At 35.1% G+C, this 22190-nt stretch overlaps 1 protein-coding gene across 4 annotated transcripts in view; it reads left to right on the forward strand.

Moving 5' to 3' along the window:
- LOC120529514 (tensin-3-like) overlaps window positions 1-22190 on the forward strand; it is a 333361-nt gene that overhangs the window by 149815 nt on the left and 161356 nt on the right. For all 4 annotated transcript variants that reach the window (XM_039753385.1, XM_039753384.1, XM_039753386.1 and 1 more), the window contains exon 5: window positions 22059-22111. In XM_039753385.1, the coding sequence (XP_039609319.1) occupies window positions 22059-22111 (53 nt within the window). The remainder of the gene's footprint in view (window positions 1-22058; window positions 22112-22190) is intronic.

Here is a 22190-nt window from a genome sequence, read left to right on the forward strand (position 1 = left end):
AGCATTGGAATTGATCTCAAGGAAACGTAGTCATTTATATGTTAGCTATGGTGGGCTAAAATGCATAAGGCTGCATTGGTTTGTATCTGAAAGTTCCATCAAATGAGAGTTTTCAGCTTGATAGCTGCATAATTTTCTTAGAAAAATGTATGATGATGTTGGTAAAGGAAAAGACAGTTTGTGGGTAGTTGTGATATCCTGGAAGGGTTATGCTTTTTATGATAGTTTAAAAAAAAAAACAAACCATAGGCTTCTAAGAGATCTTGAAATGCTAGAGCATGCTTGGTGTGAGAGGTCGGTATGGAGAATGGGTAATCTATGGCTGATATAAGAATGCCATGAACATCCATGAATAGTTTATAATTTGTAAATGTAAACATTAAGAAGAGAAGAAGAGTAATGAACATAAATTCCTGTTTCCCAGTTGAGAGCAGTTCTAAGGGCTGTTCTATACATTCAGTTGATATATTTCCAGTCGATATGGGCAACCTTGCATATAATCTCTGTCAAGCGTCAGTCTAATCTAGTGAATACTAATATATTATGTATTGCATCCTTTTATTAAAAATGAAAGCTATTGTGCTTTGAAGGAGATACACTATATTATATATAGTTATGCTATGTACAGTTTTCCAACTACAATTGCAGGGTAGCTTTTGGAATCAGCACTCACCTAGGATATACAAAAAAACTGACTTAATCATTAATTTAAATGAAAGTTTTTTCCCCCTCCAACATTCTATTAATAGGTCGCACACCTAACTCACTACAATATTATAGGTGTTCAAATCACACTTTGAAGTTAATACCAGAATACAACCTCCAGTGACATGCTTTATAATTCTTACTAGTGTTGTTAATTGTCTCTTGACCTACTGTATACTATAACAATTCAAATAAATTGTATATTCCTAATTAATGCTATATATTCTCATTAGAAAGGTATTTGCCTTGATTTTTAGGTTTTTGTAAATTATAAATTAACTTCCTCATATAATTTATGAAAGCCTATTTACATTTAACTATTTCCAGGATTTATCAGCTCAGACCAAGAGCTAATAGGTATTTGGTAATATTGTATAGTTATGTTCATGCTGATAAATGTCACAGTGCCTGCAGAAAAGAGAATTTGCTTTTTTTCTAAAAGAGGATTATGGTGTTTGGGGTGTATAGGTGGAAGTATTTCTGTAACAAAAACTGCAAGCACATCACAAATCCGTAGATATTCTTTGATGTAAAGTATTCTAATGGATACATCAGAGGAGGAAAAATGAATGTTGAGTTCTTTTCATGAACTTTTATGATTTCATCTATGCTGACAGCAAATCAAACACCATCTTACAACCTTATTAAAAATAGTAGTTGTGTGCCATTAAAAAAAAAAAGTAAAATTTATATTTTTAAATTGAAATTATATTGGCATATGGTTAACTCAGTAATCCTTACAGGCCCACCTAGGGTTACAGTCTTGAACAACATGGATTTAAAAATACTGCTTGAAGTGTTTAATAATCTGTTAAATTCATAATTTCAGAGGCCTTGGACTACATGAGCCGAGGCTTGGTTCTGGTTTCTAATATAATGAATTAATTTAACCTGTCAGTTATTCTTTTTCCATACCTTAATTAAAAGGATTATGAAATTCTGAACTTTAGGGAAACAGTCCCTTTAAGAATAAGGCACAGCTTCCTTTCATTGTATTGTCATTCTGTTTTATGTTAGTTCTGGAACAAAATACTGTAGTATTGAATTTTCTTTCATTTAATGGACCTTTGAAAGCTTTCTATGTATTTCAAACAGACAAGCCCAGATAGTAAATATTGACAGTCTCCCCATGGTGCATGTTTTATTTCATTAGCTTCATTATAGGCTGAGAAATACTCTGGTACCAGCGTAGTATCTCCCTTCATGAGACTAGTATTCTATTTTCTTCAGCAATTGTGTTACAGTATGTACATCTATTTTTAAGTTAAGTTTTGGGTCATAGGTCACCAGACCCCATCCTGACTGCATTGGGTCAAAACAGGAACCAATTCTGAACAAAGTTGCCAGTACTTTTGACACTTGCTCAGTATCACTGTCTCTCTCACACCTGATCAATTTAGATTTTGATTATTAATCAAAATTACATATCTTAACCAGAGTAACTGGAGAAAACACACAATACAATACAATACAATGCAATATACATCTACAGCATCAAACTGTTTTGCACATTTGTTTAGTAACATGCATAATGTCAGACAGATATGAGCAAAATACCCATTAACACAGACTAACAGATTGTACGCGTGTTTCATTGTATACTGACAGATATATTTTGTTATACACGTAGTTTACCATTGGACACATGCATTTTTTCTAAATAAACCTTAACATTCTTTCACATTTACATTAAAAAGAAAGAAAACAGTGGGATTCGGATGCAGGTAAACCTAAGAAGAAAGAGACCACTGACAAAATTTTAACTTGAATCAGATGAGGTACAAATTGTTACAGTATTATTAATGGAAAAAGATCACCTAAAATGTATTGTTTTATTTCTCCCTTTTCCCACAGGTATGTAATAAGCTAGGGTGTGCTCATTAAACTGGCTTTGCAAAAAGAGTGTTTTAAATTTTAAGTAAAATCCAAGATCAAAGGTATCATTTTCACACAGGCAAATCTTAAAGGATGAAACATGCTGTTTCTTTTTTAAATGTGTTACCAGTTTGTATGGGCTAACAGTTTGTATGCTTTTAGAGTTATTTTATGTTAGTTTGTTGCAGAACAACAGAACTGCAGACATTTTTTTAAATCAGTAGCAATAATTTAGTAATATTCCTGAAGCTTTCTTATCAATTCATTTCCAAACCCTGATAGTTTAACTAGTATTGATTACAGTATTTCAAGACCCAGGGATAAAGCTTAGTGGAGAATTAGATTGCTTGCTTGAGAAAAACAATTTTGGAATATCAGTTTGCATTCCTAAACTGCTCTGCGTTTTTCAACAGACGCACAAAGGTTTTCCTGCTATAAAATGCAAGTAATTCAAGAAAAATTAAAACAACACATTAATCTGACCTGCAATGTAGCACTCACCAGTTGCTTTATTCTCATTCTGCATCTTGATTTTCAACATTAATCACGTTTTGAAACATGTCATAGTATTTTAATGATTCTAAGATCACCCAAGATGTTGTGGAGCCTCCTGCTATAACTCGACAGTAAATTATGAATACCAGTAACCTACAGAACAGAGTGAGAGCTTAATTTAGTATGTTACAAGAGCTTTAAAGACCTGTTTTTTCGCAGAATCCTGGTTTCGAAAATGCCATATATAAACCCTTATTCCAATCAGAGAAACCAGGTTATCAGTTTCTAAGACACTAGGTTAACACAGGCAGACTTCTTAGCAAGTGACCTGGTTATTTAGTCATGCAAACCTTTAAATGGGTTATAGTTGCAGATTTTGTAGTCTGCACGTGTCCACTGGAATCTTTCTGCCTGTGCATGTTTTACCTTTGCACACACTTTCAGCAGCCATGTGTAAAAGAGTCCACAAAGATAATTTGTCAATTGGAGTCAAATGCTCAGCCAATATGTATTATTCCTTCTCTTTATTGAAATAGTCTATCTCCGTATTTAAGAATTGTTATTGATGAGCTGAAAGTACAGTGTTATGTTTAGCAACACAGTTCAGTACTCAGATAATGTTATATACAGTAGACCCCCGTGAAGACGCGGTTCAGAGTTCGCGGCCGCAGTCGTTTGCGGATTTTTTTCTTAGCACCTAAGTAATAATTGTTAGCGGAAACTGCAAGTATCCTCTGCAATTTTTTATGGCTTTTTTCGTGGCAGTGCTGCACTGTAGAGAGAACAGGAAGCAACCGTAGAGGAAAACACGGCTTGAGATGGTGAAAGCAGCCAATCTGAGAGCATACTCTATTAGAATTTGAAACTGTAACTCCCAGCAGTCCCTGCAGTGGCTCCGATTGGTCTTCTGCTGAGGGTGCAGGGGCTGTTTGGATCAAAGGATGTCAGCGCGGTTTTTAAAAAGAGGGCCGGTGACCAAAAGAAAAAAAAAAAGTTTATGTAATTTGTGTTTCAAGTTCCTGTCTCTCTGCCTGCCTTCTGTTGGGTTACCTGTACTTACTTGTTTTGTCCTGGATCATTTCGTGTTTGGAATCTGGATTGTCTGCCATCTTCCTGGAGCGCTCCTGAACCCGTTTACCTGTCTTCACCATTTCAGGAACTACTGGTAGGACTGTCTTTACATTTCCATTCAACATGCGGTACTCTGGACTACAGTAATCCCTCGCTATATCGCACTTTGACTTTCGCGGCTTAACTCTATTGCAGATTTTATATGTAAGCATATCTAAATGTATAACAGGGATTTTTCGCTGCTTCACGGGTTTCTGTGGACAATGGGTCTTTTTACTTCTTGTAGATGCTTCCTCAGTTGGTTTTCCCAGTTGATTTCATACAAGGGACACTATTGGTGGATGGCTGAGAAGCTACCCAATCAGAGCACGCAGTTAAGTCTCACTCATTCAGCATCAACGTGTTTAGCTGTGTAAAGAGTTAACTTTTGTGCTCTTTTGTGTTTATCTTTGTGCATAGTCAATCCCTTCGTTATGTCTCCAAAACAATCTGCTCCTGCTTCAGGGGAACGGCCCAAGCGCCAACGGAAGATGTTACCGATTGCCAAAAAGGTAAAAGTTTTGGATATGTTGAAGGAAGGGAACAGCTACACCGCTGTAGGACGCCATTACGGCATCAATGAGTCCATGATTCTTTTTATTTCAAAAAGGAGGAAAAGAATATAAGATCTACGGCCGCAGTGTCCTTTAACCAGGGTGCAAAACAAGTTGTAAGTGGATGTAATAAGGCGGTAGTCCGGATGGAATCTGCTTTAGGGATTTGGATTGATGACTGCCGGAAGAACAACAATGGCGGTGCTACACAGTCGCCTGAAGAGGCTCCTTCAGTAGAGCTGTAACGCCCTCCTTTGCTGTGCAGTAAAATTAAACTCATCGGAGAAGTCATCATGCCATTGTTGGTGTGTAACCATAATTAATTTTCTACGTACAGTACTTAGTACATGTACGTACATTTAGTGTCACTGTACACACATTTTACTGCATACAATTTTTCTTGCATTGTACGTATTTATTGCTGTATTCATCCGTATTTATTGCTGTATTCATCCGTTGCCATTTTTCATGAACTTTACTGTGCGTGTTTTGTTGGTGCTTTGTTGTATTTAGTGTATAATCGCCGTAAGGGGAACAGGGATGGTATTGTTGTTTTCATTTGTTTTCATTACATTCTTTATTTGCTGTTTGATTACTGGTTTGCTTTGTTTTTGTCTCTGTTTGTGAGTGAGTGTGTGTGGGTTGGGTCAAGGCTGGGTGCGTCCCTGGAATCTCCACCATAAAAATAAATAAATCACCGTCTTCTTGACGGTATGAATCTTAGCGGCTCTGGACCGCTATAGCTTTATTCATTTCTCCTTGCTGCTGATTGACTGCTGCCCTGTGATGCGTCAACAGCTGAGTGTTCTCGTGTTTTCCGTTTTGTTCTTCTTAATCCTTAAACCACTGCAACTGGCTATAGTCGTTTCTCAGTGCCATTTGCCAGCACGTAGGAGACGATTATATTCGGTGACATACATTCATTGAGTGTCACAACCGGCTATTGTCAGTTCCCAGTACAATTTACCAGCATGCCGGAGCTGATCAGACAGTGTTGTACATTCGTTGAGCAGCCAGCTCTTGACCACTGCCAGCCCCTGCAGCACTGCAGCCTCACTGTCTCTGGGATTGAGCCGCTGCACTAGACTAGCCTGCCAGCGTCAGCATTTACCTCTGTGTGCTTCCGTACAGCCAGTTCAAGTGCAGTTGGCTTGGTGATTTACTGAATTTCATCAATGGCGTCAGTTGCACCTTGTACATATTGTTCCAGTAGTTTTTTTAAATAGTTTTTACAATTCATTGGCAGTGTGTAACATGATCAGCGTTGCAGTAATTGTGATGCTCTTTGCATGAAAAAAAATGTGTTCCATTAAAATTTCACTTTTTCTTTCTGAATTGTGACATTTACTTTAAAAGTGCAGCAAAAAGTATTTGGCATCCAGGGATGCATTAACCCCCACGTATGTGGCAGTTTAAGAATTAAAGCCCCAAGGTGCCATCGAAATGCCCTGCACCTTCTAAGGCTTCTGGCAAAGAAAACGCGCTTGTATGAATTACAATACATATAACGGTAACATCGGTATTTTACATTCTAGCACTGGGGGTGACATATCAGTACAGTACTGTACAGTATACGGGTTTACCTTTACATTCTTTTTTTTAGGTAATGTATTAAACTGAGGTTGAAATGAAATTAAAGTGTTTTGGAGACATATTTAGGGTTTAAATTATAAAAATAGGCATTTCTTAACCACATCCATAATTTGCGGTTTTTCCATAATTCGCGGGTACTCTAGGAATGTAACCCCCACGAATTTCGAAGGTGTACTGTAATGCAATACTTATTTTATTGAAGTAAAAATTCTGTATCTGCATTATTGTCTCAGCAGAACTGCATGTAAGGCAAGGAGCAAATGATCTGGGACGCTGCTCATTTGCAGGGCTCAGTGATGACATAGCCAAGCAGAAAATAGTGTGCTGTGTACACTCCAGTAACAGAAACCTATTAGTAAAATGTCTGTTTAGTTTTAATACAGCTATTTGCGATAGGTATATTGAAACAGTGTGAATAGGTGCCATAGTAGCCAGTGTCTGTACCGTGAATCAAATGCATTCATTGTGGCAGAGGTAGAGTAGTGCAACTAGAAATGCAAATTTTGGAAAGTCAGGGCCGAGAGGAGCTAATTCCTGCACATAGTCCAGACAGCAGACAGGGAAAGTAAGAAAAGAGACACAGATAGCCTGGCTAGAAGCATGCCACTCTGTGTTCCCCAGCTGTTTTAACTTTCTGTCACTGTTGGTCATTCAGTATTGTTAAGTTTTTTCATGGATTTGTATGTTGGTACACCAAGTGATGAACTGGGATTTTATCTACAGTGTTGCCTGCCTTATGCAAGTGGATAAAGAATTAAAATCTTAACTTCCGATGACGTTGGCAGAAATAAACAAATCAAGAAAGTGCGTAGAAGGATGGATAACATTAATAAACACAGAAAATATGACTTTTACAAAACACTGGGTCATTCCTTCAAGGCTGGCTCATCTCTAGTTTCGGTTTCTTGTTCAGAGCCTCCACCCAATACAAAAATCTTTGTTTCCGTATATAGTCCAAATAAGAAAGCTGCAAAATGAAATTAGCACTTGTGATTTTTCTGCAGTGATTGGGATCATCTAGTAAAAATCATGGATGTATTTTACATATATGCTTTATATCAGTAGACAGTTTCCTTTTAGCATCTGGAACTTCAGGAGTATTACTTAAACACTTTATAAAAGTATTATTTGCCTTTATGTATTGTGTCTGCAGAGAATGAATGTTGCTTGATGGTTTCGTCCTTATTTATGTGGTGTTTCTGTATTTTTATTGTAAGTTATTTTGTAATTTATTTTACCTGTTGTTGTAGTAGTAGATATGTATGAGGTATAATAAATAGGCGCTACATAAAATTTCAATTGAGATGAATCAACTGCACGACTTACACTCTAGTTTTTTTTTAATCTGCTTTATGGTAGAAATAGTTACCATGCATTCTGTCAAATCTATAATTTAGCTGATATGATTTAGATTTATCCTGTTTTATATGTTGCACAATGATATTATTTTGGTAATTCTGTTGTCAGGTTGTGTGTGTTGAGCAGTATACAGTACAGCGTAAGCTGTTGTCATTTCTTGGCTTTAGTAGGCTGTACTTCTCTGTTGCACCCTGCTTATTGTGCTCTGTTACTATGGTGATTTTTTTCACTTACAGCTGGATGAGGAGGAGGAGGCAAGTTAACTTTCCCCCTCAATTTAATCAGGTGCTGATCCTGGAAGATTAAAGTTACAAGTCTGATCCACTTTAAAACAAAAGCTGTTAGCTTAAGAATTATGGGAGGAATTAAATTTAAGATAAATGCCTTGTCTCTGCTGGATCACCCATTTAAGAGATCTCAAAGCAGGAGGTTTATTTCAGATGTTTTTTACATTTTCACAGAAAGCAGCATCTACATTTAAATAGTCAAGAAGGTGTGAAAATAGTCTTTTCCCTGTTTGTTGACCATCTGATTAGCAAGGATAAGCCTTCACATGTGTCTGTTTATTTTTGATGACTGTATAGTAATTCTTTTGTCTAACTCTCCTGCTTTTAATTCCGTAAGGTCTGATTATGTTAGAAAGTAAAGGTCATTGTTCGCTGCACTTTACTGTTTTGCTAGGTGAAGTACTTCTGTTGGCTATGTGAAATGAGAAAGGAGTTTTAATTATTTGAATTTAATAAAACTCCTGCTATTATGTTTTTTGTTTTTTTTTTAAGCAACTTTTTACAAGGGAATTGTCTTCACATAAAATAATAAAAATGAAATACTTAGTCTAACAATCTAAAATGTACATATTTTTAAAATATGAAGCACAAAGAATTTATTCTTAAAAATAACAATTTTATAATAGTTACTGTACTTTTGAAACCAACAATTCTTTCATGAGATTCTATTTCTCCTCTTTTTGCCCCATGCTGAATTAGTAATGATACATATTTTGTTTGGTATGTGTTTGCTTTTTTCTTTTTTTATTGTGTTTACTTCTCAAATTTCACAAACATTAACAATCCATCATACACCAGAAGCTCATTTAAGCTGTTGCTTCTTACTTTCCTTTTTTTAAACACAAATTGTCTTTAACTGATTCATATTCAAGGGTATTTTCCTTGCTTTCATTTTAGCAACAATTAGATCATTTGCTGCAGGTAAAATCAAGTGGATCATTCTCTAACCTGTACTTTTCATCCTGGAATGGTCCCCTAATGTAGAATGCCAGTTCAGAAAATAAATAGAAGGATGGTTGAACAAATAACTTGTTCCCCTTGTTCAATTTATTAATATTTATAAATAATAAGTAAAATTATGTTTTAACATTGTGCTAATTCCTCTGTTCGTCTGTCCCCAACTTAAGAAGGGAAAGAGTTTTACAAGTAAAAAAGCCAGTTTAAGTTAAACTGGTTAGGAACCTTAAAGGGACAGCATTTACTCTTTCTTACTTACCGTATTTAATGAATATTTTTATGGTGATAGTTCTCTTTTGTCTCCTTTTATTTATTTGTTTGTTTTTCTCATCAAATAAGTATGTTTTCCTGTTTAAGCTTGTCTATTTGAGTATTTCCTTTCTTAATTAACATATCGTTTTTACACCCTTTTATACTTTCACGTCCGTTGCTACATATAGAAGTACGTGATATCTATATTTCTAGTTTTTCTAATTAATTAAGTTCATTCTATTTCCCACAGACTCAAACACGTCACTTTTTTTTAATTTTATGTGATGTTAAGAGAGAAATACTTCCTACTGTGTCCCTTGTAATGTAATCTTTTAGCTTTCTTCCTGTATTCCATCTTACAGGTCATCTTATCACTTTTTTATTGTTCTGCCTTTCTTTCATCCTACACAGTAAGTTGGTCCTTCCAGCAAGATATTTGTTTTGCCTTTCCGATTCAGCTGTGTTGCACGCAGTTCTAAATGTTATTTTAGAATTTGCCTTACCTCCTCATTTTTTATTCATTTAAATTTTCTTTAGTTTTGTCATCATTAAATTTTCTATGTTTTAATGGATCACACACTGAGATGACTAATCCAAAAAGCTTGATTTCTTCCTTTTTTTCTGTTTCTCTCTCTGTCTCTCAGCCAGAGAATACCTTCAGTCTGCCCTCTTCCATGATTTCATAGGTTAACTATTAAGTGTTTACTCACAACCCTGGGAACTAGGAAGAAGGTGGAGGGATTGGCAGTGTTTGATGGGAGAACAACTGACACAGTGTAAATGCACTAGATAGGTCCAAGAGCTCTGCTTTTCAGTGATTGTTTTCATTCAACAAGGGTCTCACCAGTACCAAAAGAGCTGATGGTGTTAAAGCAGAATTTTTACAAACTCCTGAAGATGCCATGTTTCAAATATATAGTAAGTTTAACACATTTATTTGCAATTTTTCTTTATTAGATAGAATCAAGGAGAGAGTGAGAGATGCATGTTTGTATGTAGTGCATTGTTATATGTTAAAATGATTTTTAGTTGGAGTTGACAGGGTTGGGGTGCAAGCAAAGCAAAAAATTACCTTTTAATTTGTGCTGATTAAAACAGCATTTTATTGTCAGGCCCATTTGTGCTGCTTGGTTTCACTAGAAATTTGTAAGTTGTTATTTTTATCAATTTAGTTTGACACTTAAACCTAACAACTGAGAATGGATTAAAAATTCAGGCAAAATTCTTGATTTGGGATTGTCTGTAATTTTAACAAAACTCTTGGAATTAATTGATTTGAAGCGCAGAGGCTTTTGTGTGAAAATACTGTTGATATTTAAACCCTTTTCATATAATTGAAGTTCATGCTGCTTGCCCATTGGTATTTTGTCTTATTTTTTGCTTCTAGTTTAATTTGACCCCATACGTTGAAGAGAAATTGGAGTAACCTTAACAGCTGATTTGGTATTTAATAGTCTAGTTGCTAACAAGATTAGTGTGGATACATCAACTACGCTACATTATGTGAAACATGCTTTTGTTCCTTGATGGATCTTCATTTGAAGAGAAGCTAAACACTACCATTATCTGACACATGTAGATTGTCAAAAAATATATAACATTTAGCTTTTTTTCATTGTTTCTAGTTATAAGATGTCCCAGCAAGCCCTCCATACCCCCCACTCCCATACTAGGGTTGAACACTTGTAACAAGAGTAGCAGTATTTCAAAGGTACAACCTGTGACGTGAAATGTTTCTCCTGGACTGAAGACATAGGGGGAGTAAAATTGGATGAAAAAAAAATTTAGGTTTAGAATTATTTCACCTTCTTCAATCCAGTTCCACTATAGTTAATATATAGTTAATAGTTAACAAAGAAAATTGTTGCTCTTATAATACCTACATGGCTATAAAGATGTTTTGCATTCTACCATCTAGTTTTCTGATGAACTATTCTCAATAAATTCTTTTTTGCCTGATTGCGTCAATTTTTTCTTATATTTAAAGATGTACATTAATTGCTTATCCTTTAAAACAGTGTTTTACAAATTAACTTTTCCATGCCTATTTAGTCATTACTGATTGTTAGTTTCTTTGTGTTCGTCATGCGAGGTTTCATCTCTGAATACAATATATTCACCAGCATTGTTCGTGATAATATGGTAAAATACTTTATAGAAATTTTCAGTAGATGCATTATATAACTAATGAATAAGTGAATTATCTAATGTTTTTTGAATGTTTTCCCTGATTTATTTATATATGCGGTTTTTATTAAAGTTATATTTTTAAATGAAGCTCTCAGCTGCTTTCATTTAAATATAGACATTTTGATAATTTTGTATTTTGTTAGCATTTATAGTGGATCCATAAAGTATTCAAACCCTACAAACTTAATTACTTAATTATTTTGTATGTTTCAATTTTAAACAGATATATTAATGGTTTTTCAAGATTTCATATGTAATCGGTATCAGGTGAATCAGCCTTTTACAAAATATGTGACAAATATATGTCTGTTTCTGTCACCTCCATCGTATATCAGGCTTGCTATCCCCCCAGGATGAGGGCACAGTAGCCACTTAAATTTGAGAGTGTATTCAGAGTTGAGGTGTAGACAAAGTTATAGCTTTAAAACGCTGTCTCTTTCAGTGTCCAACAGACATTATTTATTTTTATTTACGTGATGGAACTCGTGTCTCACACCTCCCAAATACTAGATCACATTTTTAACCAATTCTTTGTGTATGCCCTGCTGGTAAGAGGCTTCCAAGAGCACCACATGCAGAAATAAGTCTTGCAGTGGACTCCAGCACACAGAGAAAGCTGGAGTGGTCCTGCATATGGTGGTATGGGATTAAATGACCTACTATAGGGCGGTATTCTCTAAATTTGTGTACTACATGTCCTAAATGAACATTAAGTAGGAGGCTTAGGGATCTGCACTGGCAATCGGAAGGTTGCCAGTTCAAATCCCGTAAATGTCAATAGGGACTCTGTTGGGCCCTTGAGCAAGGCCCTTAACCTGCAATTGCTCAGCACTTTTTTAGTAGTGAGAGTAGCACTATATAAATGCAAAGAATTATTACCAGCATGAGAAATGGATACAAATGGCTTGGGTGCAAGAATGTTTTTCTTATTCTTTTCATGTCCTTTTTAGAACAAGGCATGGGTCTGCTTTTAGTCTGGGAGTTTTAATAGTGCTTTTAAGTGCAGGGCCATGCAATGGACCCTGGCCACCAGTTGCACAGATTTATTTGGCTGTACTTCCCTCCCTTGTAGCTGGCGGCTTGTGGGTGGGTAAGGTAATGTGGTGAAGTTAGAGGTCTGTGGTCCCGTGCAGATTTTTAGTTAACACAGCGTTTTAAAATTCTTTGGCCATTGTTTGCTCCCTCTCACTCTCTCTTGTCTCACTCCACTCACTCAATTTTTAGTCGTGCTAAGCAGGGTTGAGACAATGGCAAAAGTGGTCCTCTGACTCCAGTTGTAGCCATCATCCCTTGGCATCTACCAGGGTGCACTGAACCCAAATCTATCATAACTTCATGTTAGTGACCACTGGATCAATAGTTGCCCCACCTTGACAGGTCACCATCCCTTGGTATCTGCTGGGATGCACTGAGCCCTTGTCAGTCGTCTTTATGCTCATCTCATCATCCATTGGAACTCCACGATCGCTCCTGCTTTCCACAACGTAGCAGAAGTGACCCAATCCACCCTTGGAGTAGCTCCTGCGCGGCTCCCCCCTAGTGTTTCCCCTGACTGCTTTATCGCGTTCTGTCAGTTCTGGCTCTGTAACCGATATTGCTTGCTCTGGTCTTTTCTCCCTCTTACTTCCTCAATTCTTTTTGTTCTTTTCTAACCTCCCCAGGCTCTTTTATATTCCTATAGGTGTGGCATGCTCATTACAACCTGCGGAGAGTCAAACTGAAAACTGGAACCAATCACACATTCACATGAAAACAAGATTAGTTAAATCTCCTCATTAAACATCCTGAGGCCATATGACCACACACCATCAAATCCTGATCTGAACCGATTTTATTTTAAAACTCGCACACTACAATAGACCCCTTACTTTAGCACAAGACACCCTTATAGAACATTTAGAAGAATTTGCCCATTTTATGCTCTAAGTGCATGAATTTCTTGGGTTGCAAGAAGAACTTCAATTCTGGTTTCAATGAAGCGATGCTTTTCCATGGCTTGGCTGGAATGACACTCACATGGCAAGCTGTTGGCAAAGGCTGAATTGGTAGGAAGAAGAAAGACTGGGGTTTAAACAGACACACACACACACACACACACACAGAGAGAGACAGACAGGACAGGACAGGACGGTTAAAGGATTACTTTTGTCCAGTACTGTAGTGATCAAATGGGTGAGCCATGCTACCAGGCAGACAACATTTACACATGTTATAAGCAGGAGCACAAATGTCTGTTGCTTTGTTTTTCTTCTCTTTCTTTTTTGTACTTTTTGTTATCATCATGTTCTTTTTACTTTTATTTTTTTCTTATATGTGTAGGCAGTGTAACCTTAGTAGGTTAAGTACTGAAAAACAAAAATTATGATTTTTTGTTTACTCTGTATCTCTGAACAGGTTATTATTTTTATTACAAGCCATATGTTAAGAAAGTAAATGATATCACTGCAATGTTTGTTGTTGAATATCATGTATGCAAATATTTTAGTCAATCAGAAATTGACAATCCGCAGCTCCTTTGACCACTTTACTGAGAAAGGTGCATTATAAGTATAGTTAAAGAGCATACCATTATGTTCAACTGAAAGCTGCAGCTGTTGGATTTCCCTATGAGGTTATAATGTGTATCCTTAGTTAGCCATTAAGAGATGTTTTACATAAACCAATAAGCACACAAAAATAACACATATACAGAATTTCCTTTCCTCAGTAAAGACCATTGTAAAGTGCAGATAAATCTGTTCTTCTATTTTTGAACACTTTTATTTTACAATACATGGTGTCAATGAGCCAGTGCCATTCTCAGCAAAGTTGGTTCTTGTCTCCGTGAGATGCACACAGTTCCTCAAAAAGAATCCATTTAATAAATGGTTGATTAGCAACTGTAGTTTTGCATTTACTGAAATTAAACAGTTGTAATCAAATGAGCAACACGCTGCCTGCTGTTAAAAAAAATGCATCCAAGTCTTAATTTTCCATTTAAAATGAATTTTTGCCCATAAACTAATATCAAACATTAATGATTACTATATTATTTACTACAAATGTGAGTAACATTAATATTTATAAAGCTCAGTTTATATTTATGATATCCTGCTATGCTTTTGGCACATTCAGGCACAAATATGCTGAATATACAGTATTGGTGCCATGCATATTCTGTGACTGCTGTTTGGAACTAAACCAAACTACAGTGTCTAACAGTTCCCAGGAGCAAGCTCTTTTTCCCTAGTATACAAATTATGTTGTAATTGTCATTACTTAAATAGTAGTGTAGTGATTAACACTGCTGTGTCACAACTCCAAAGACCTAGGATTGATTGCCAATCTAGTTATTGTATGTGTGGAATTTTTTTTTTCTTCCCTTCATACAGATGTGGCTTTTTGCCGAGTAATCCGTTTTTTCTTCCCACACCAAACACATTCACATTATATTAACTGTTTGCACTGAACTGGATTTCTTTGATTGTGTTTTGGTTTATAACTTCCATGTACCCTGCCATGAAGTGACAGTATATTCAAGGGTTTATTCCTACTTTGTTTCCAGGATAGGTTCTAGCTTCTGCATAACCTATATATATATATTCAGATTTTAGCATTTTATTTCAGTGAAAATAAGGGAAGTTTGATAATCTGAAAGCTAAATACTTTATAGTATAGCTTATGAGTAATTTCTATTTGCAGTAAAACATTAGTCTATACCACCAAGTTAGACAAAACAAATCCAGTTTCTGAGAACATTCTCATAACAGAAAACATCACATGATACTGGAATGCAGTTATCTATTTTTTGTGTAAAATCTGAGGTTGCTACTAAGGTGCTAGTGTGTGTTTTTCTGTTAAAGGGTCTTTGTGATCATTAATTGCTGAATGCTTAAATGGCATTTGGAACTGGTGAACCAGCTGTGGCCAGGTTTACTAAGCTAACCTTTAAAATGAGTAATTAAGGCATCTTGCTTGTAGATATCTTACAGTTGTTATGGTGACTGTTTGTTTTGCATTGTGTGCACCATCTAAAGCAGGACAAACAGAAAAAAGAAGACATTCATTTGTAACGTTGATTTTAAAAATAACTTTATTACAACCTTTTTATTTTTGGTATTGATTCAAATGTAATAAATTAACTATGGCATATAGCATTAGGAAAGTAAGTGGCTAATTGTAAAAATTAAAGAGACCATCCTCCAGAAAGGTTTTTAACATGGTAGGCATTGGGGAAGTAAGTAGTTTAGAGACACTAGTTTTATCTATTCATTTATATATTTTTACTTTTTAAATCTACTCAGTGAGCAGATTTAAAGGAGAACAGTAGGTATGGTTGTTTTTTTACTTTGCACAGTCATATTAAATTGGTTATTTTGTTGTAATGGAATTTACATAAGAAAGCAGGGTTAAAATTAAATGAAAAACATATAATAAATGCAGAACCCCCAAAAATATTAATCATATTGTAATTTATTATAGTCCGTTTACAAGTTAGGCCCTTTTCAGATTTATGCATGCATGATTTTACTATATTTATTATTTTAAAAAGTAGACTAAAAGTATGATAAAGACATTATAATTCAGATCACAAACCAGTAAATAGTTGGTAAACTTGATTATTTAAGAAAAAAACTATGCAGGTGTTATTGACTGTTGATTAAGACTGCACAAACTAAAGGTAATACTAGATACCTTCCTAGGAGATGCCGGTTAATTTACAGTAAGTAACTGATATTATTTGAAGGTCATACTGTTTAGACTTACTGTTTTCATCATAATTTGAGGGCTTACTGTTGCTTTAAATAATTCATGAAATTTAGTGTTTATATGTAAAGTTTGCATTAACACTTTTAGTGTGGCATAGGTGGTTAACGCTATAGGTTCAAATCCCAGCTCTGATTCTATGTGACCATGAGCAAGTCATTTAACCTGCAGGGACTCCAAATGGAAAAACAATACAAATGTAACACATTGTGTCTCTCAAATGTTGCAAGTCACCCTGTGAATTCAATTCAGTGAAAAGTGCAAAAATGCTGCTTTTGTGTTTTTATATATATATATATATATTCTTCAGGTCAGAATAAACAAATTGTACTTGCTTGTTTCGAGAGACAAATTTAATAATCTTAGAAGCAAACATCCTTTATCCTTTTATAGCACATTTTCAACAATGAACAGAATTTCATGGCACTTCTGGGTCATCGCACAATTGTCTGTTTACAATTAGAGCTTTGGTAAATTAAGGGAATTGGTCAGGTTCAAACACAGAGGTGGTGGCAGTTTACGTTTGCCTGCCCTGCAGTGTAAAGTCCTTCTTGGGCACAGGACGCACTGTATCAGTATTGCTTCTCCTATGAACCAGCATAAAATCATTACAGCTGTAAAAGACCAAAAGGTTGTTGTTTGGTACATGCACTGTTCTCTGTAAACGGCATCCCTTTGAGCTATAGACAGTCTAACACTGTTGAAACTATTAGGTTATCTTTTTAGGTGGGTGATAGAACTGAATGGTGGAAAGGATGGGAATGAATGGGATGAAAACCGAGTACACATGTATGTTTCAAACTAAGGACAATTCACAAAATCTGTCCTGTTTAACCATGTAGGGTGCATTGCTTCATTTATTTGTTTAGTTATTCATTTTTGTTAGAGGTAACTTCACAGTCTCTTACCTTTACTTAATATTCTTGTTTAATTATCAGGTCATTCTCATTATAAAGAGAGAAGGACATTGCACAATGTAATCTACCATTGAAAGAAAGTTAAAAGTTCTTTGGGCAAAGTACTGTATATAATTTATATTTCTTACAAAAACATCAGTTGTGTGGTTGGGAGGGGGATCTTGGTTTTGGGTTTTTATACAGATCAATGAGCAGCTGCTGCATTTCAGTGTAATTTCCACCATTGTTTAGATTAACAAGTAATGGTTTTAGTAACAAAACTTTTCAAAATAAATAAGAATGCAAAATTGTACAAGTGTTGTTAGGGGGAGCATTTTAAACACACAAGACATATTAATCTGTTAAACTTCTTTAAAAAGAGAAAAAAGCTGTTTTGGGCATTTAACACACTAAATAATTATAAAAGCTGCAAATCAGCTGCATTACTGCTTAGAATTAGATTCTAGTTAAATGTAAGACTGGGTTGGAGTGAAATCTGCTATGACAAGAGTACTATTGCCAATTTTGGGGTTAGCCATATTTTCAGTATTTCTTTGCATCCTGACAATAGACAGAGTCAAAGACAGAAATCATACGGTCAAATATGAAACACTGTTACCTGCAATACCACTGGACTAATCAAATCACTAATGAGGAATGTGGTGGAGTTGAAACTTGTTTGGAATCAAATTTATTTTACTATGACTGTAATGGAAAGTTGTCTATATTTTTATGAGCCACTTGTTATCAACTGCTTTGAAAAATATTCTGATCAAAGCAAGTTCCACCCATTTTTTTTGATTACTTTCCGGTGCACCTGCAGGCTGTATATTAAGGCATCTGATCTGTGCTTTGTTCCTTTTGTTGGTTTTAATTTTGAGTCACCCAGCAGTACAATATACAGTAAAATGCAGTATCAAGTTGGTCTACACCTGGATTTAACTATAGTTAAATAAAAAACAGTTGTTATTTTTAGGTTTCAATCACTGAACATTCTTTATTTTCATGCATTTTCGTTTTCTTCAGTTAAACAGCAAAATACAAATTTTTGCCATTTCTCTAAAATGGATGTGACTGTGATATTTATGATGTGCATACTATGTTTTGAAGGACATGCTTAAAGAGTATTCTGGCTGTCAAGATGATTTGAAGTCTGTTACCACAATAACTATAAGCTTTAAATATTCTCTTTCTGTCAATGTTACACTAAAAAACTGCACATGGTCAAATGCCTGCAGTCAAATTTAAACTGGATATGTTTATACTGTGATCTAAAACATTATGTCTCATCACTGCATTGATAAACAAATAAGTGTAAACATGTATTGTGTATATTGTACATAAATGTTTATTTGTTGCATTATATGTATATTTTTGTGTGTGTCTTTTTTATTATTTTGTCACTGTTCTAAGGGCACATGCAAGTAAGAATTTCATTACATTTACATGTACAGTATCTACAAAGTACACACGGTAATAAACATAAATTTGAACTGATCTGGATAGGTCTCATACAGTGGCATTTTGCAGTATGTGCTTTAAATGACAATGTAAATGAAAGGTGTAAGACCTATTCTTTAGAAAATAATGTAAATTCTTAATTATTACAGTATGATGTTGCTTTAAAAGTAATCTCCTCCAGGTGATATATATAGTGTGTGAGTGTTGCTTTATGCATTATACAGTAAGGAAGGGAAGATTTGTTTTCTTATACTGATAGAGGAAAGGTTGCCACTTAATGTCAGAGCACCAACTGTGGGGAAAATACACAATGAAAGATACGCACTTGAACACATTCTACTTGGAAGTAAATGTTCTTTTTTAATATGCAGATTTTTAAGTTGTAAATTTCTTGTCAAATTGGTCTCCCACAATTAGGGATTCATATTGGTTCTGGGATAAACTTGGTAATATCCTAACTGAGCTCTCCTTTCTAAGTCAGGTATAAGTCTTTGATTCAGCTTCTCAATTAACTGTCTGCATGCAAAGCCATCCAGCCTTCTATAACACTGGGTAGGATTAACATGTTTTAAAAGGGATTTGATAAATGGAGCCACTTTATGCGTTAAAAGCTGAAGAAAAAAAAAAACATTAATCTTGCTTTATTCAGTAAGAGCTGCTATAGCTGCCCATTGTACCTAAAAGAATTATCAACTGATGTTTTGCAAGATGGTGCATTGCATAAACAATATTTTGAGGTTGACTCTCCATTATGTGAATTTCTGTTCCCCTTGCATTGTAAGTGCAATTTATTTCAATGTATTTCACATTATGAGCAACTGTTTTCTCCACATAACTGTAGTTTTTTTTTTTTATTCCTGAATAATTGAAATTAAAGAAATAAAGTATCTTTATTTAACAATAAATAAAGAGGAAGACTGCAGCAGGGGCAGTAAATTGCTAAATACATAAGATAAATATAAGATAAATACCAGAAGAAAATTATCATTAAGTCATAAGATCCAAGGCTAAATACTTTGCTTACATCTTTTGCCTGCGGTCAGCATTCCAAGAACGTTGCTGAAGGACACATAGTTAGATTATAAATAACCGGATTATACAGTGGAATCCACTCTTATAAGGATAAAGTCCTGAATTGTTTTTATTTTGCAATGGTATCTGGTAAGAAAACAGAGAAGCCATACATTCCCTTGTCCTTTTTATATATACAGTAGTTTTAAACAATGCAAAAACTACATTTGACATGTTTATTTCTGAGGCTGTAATTCCTCTTGTTCAAGTCAATGCTAGAATCCCAAAGTAGATCTCTGGTGGCCAATTCACGCTTTATTTTAGGTGTCTTTTGGCATTCACTCCCACACAACTCCCTGCAGGTATCATCTTACTTAATGTTCCAGACATGACAACTCACCTTTCTCAGGAAATGCACGGAAGGAATAAAAGAAAAACTTTGGGGAAATCCTGGCCTTTTGATTGCAAAATCTGGAATAGCTTTTTCATGTTGACATTAATTTACTTAGAATTTCTAAAAAAAGCTCCTTTGAAAAGAACTGATTAATGACAATTTCAGATTGTCATCACCGCATTTAAGTGCCAGGTGGTGTGCTGCCCCCTCCCTTACACATCATGCACACTCTCTTTTTAAATTCAGCCTATGTATGTTTCAACTTGTAGGCACAGCAGTCTTTCTGAAATTTTTACATTCAGGCAGACACACATGCATTTTTTTTATCTGCAAGTTATTTATTTTAGTGCACCATATATTAGTTTTATTAGTGAGAGAGGGTCTCTGCTGCCTCCCAGCTGTAGTAGGCCGTGTTTGAATTTGGGACTGATTGCTGTCTGAGTGAAGTTTGCATATTTGGACTCTTAGTAGAATTTCTACAGGTAGTCCAGTTTCCTCTTTCCAAATTCTGAAAATATTTAAGTTAGATTAACTGTTATCTATAAACTTGCATTGCATTGGGTACATATGGGTTTATATGTGACCTGAAATGGACTGAGCTCCATTCCCAGGGCTTCTTTCTGCCTAGCCCCCAATGTCACTGGGATAAGCTTCATATACTAACTATATATAATGTGTGTATGTGTGTATATGTACATATATAACAGTATGTGTATAGTATTTGATTAAGTAAATATATTTAATAAAGGTGTGTTAGACAAATTTGTTTTTCAAGTCAAATGTATGTTGAATTCCTGAAGGAGTTGTAGGCACCGCAATTGACAAAAGCTGTGATGACTAGTAGTCCCATTTATAAGAGTAGCATCGTTCTGTGGCATTCCTCTGTCATATCTGTGAAGTTTTTAACTGTACTTGCCTGTCATATCTTTAATGGTAAAGTATTATCATAGTTTTAATATTGCATTTGGCTATGAATCTTTCAAGGCCAATGCAAAATGAAATGTCAGTGATGGGTTTGCATTCTGTACTTGCTTTGACCTCTGCATTATTAAGCAAATAAAAACGAGACCATTTTCATTTATGTTGTACAGTGAAACTGTTTGCTTTTTGTGAAAATATAATTCAATTTAGTAAATTCAGTTTAATTTTGTTAATACAAAAATTCCATTTTTCTTTTAAAATATATCATATAGAGAGAAAAGCAGATTACATTATGTACTATGCAAGTATGTCAACTTATGAAACTTAATGAAATACGCTTTTTAAGACATCGTTAAATTAATGTTTGGGAGATAAATGGTGTTTTGCTGTATTATTCCTATTTTAAAACTGGAAAAATTCTTTACAGCTGCACTTATTTTAAAACAAAGTTGAGGGAAATTAAATTAATGTGATAATCACTTGGTCAAGCACTATATCTTCATTGTTGGAATGGCCATGAAGTTTTAGATAGATAGATGGACTTTATTTGTTCCCCAGGCAGAAGCTAAAACTTTACAGGACCATTAGGGAGAGAAAAAAAATATATACTACAGTATTGACACAATGTCAGAACACAGCACCATTTCATACAAAGCTCGGGACTTGCCAAGAAATGAGGCTCAAAGTACATCAGCCTAAAAGCAGTGCGTTTGGGAGGTGGTTGTTTGTTATAATATTTTTATAATAATATTATAACAAACAACCTCCTCCCAAACACACTGCTTTTACGCTGAAGTACTTTGAGCCTCGTTTCTTGGCAAGTCCCGAGCTTTGTATGAAATAGTGCTGTGTTCTGGCATTGTGTCAATGATCTGTGTTTACTATTAGAGGCAGCAGGTGACTGCCAGATTCCTTCATAGGGTTTGTAAATCATTCTTATGTGGGATGGGCAGTGGTAAGTGGAACAAGGGAGTTCTTCTTCCCTAAGAGCACCATATCACACCTCAGGGGAAAAATGAATACTGTATATCCAGAACCACTTCTTTAAAAAAACACCAAAAAAAGACAGCTGACATTGGCACTAAACTAGTTCGAAAATGCTCTTTCAGTGTCCGCTAATCCCCACGTTTTAATAACTACTGTCTTGTCATCTACAAACTGCTAGCAGCTGACTGTTGATTTATATAAACCTTTTTTTCACATATTTTACATTTTTGAATGTCTTTTTTTTTTTTCTCCCTTTGTTCTTTAGGCTCCTGGCACCTTTTCAAAGACTTCATCTTTCAGTTACGATAAATTGTCTCAGTAAGTACATTGTTTACCAGAACACTTATTTTTATAAAGGATTTTATTACCATTCAGAATGAAAACATCTCCTTTTTTG

This window comes from Polypterus senegalus, chromosome 5 (assembly GCF_016835505.1).
Source record: "Polypterus senegalus isolate Bchr_013 chromosome 5, ASM1683550v1, whole genome shotgun sequence".
NCBI classification, from domain to species: Eukaryota; Metazoa; Chordata; class Cladistia; order Polypteriformes; family Polypteridae; genus Polypterus; species Polypterus senegalus.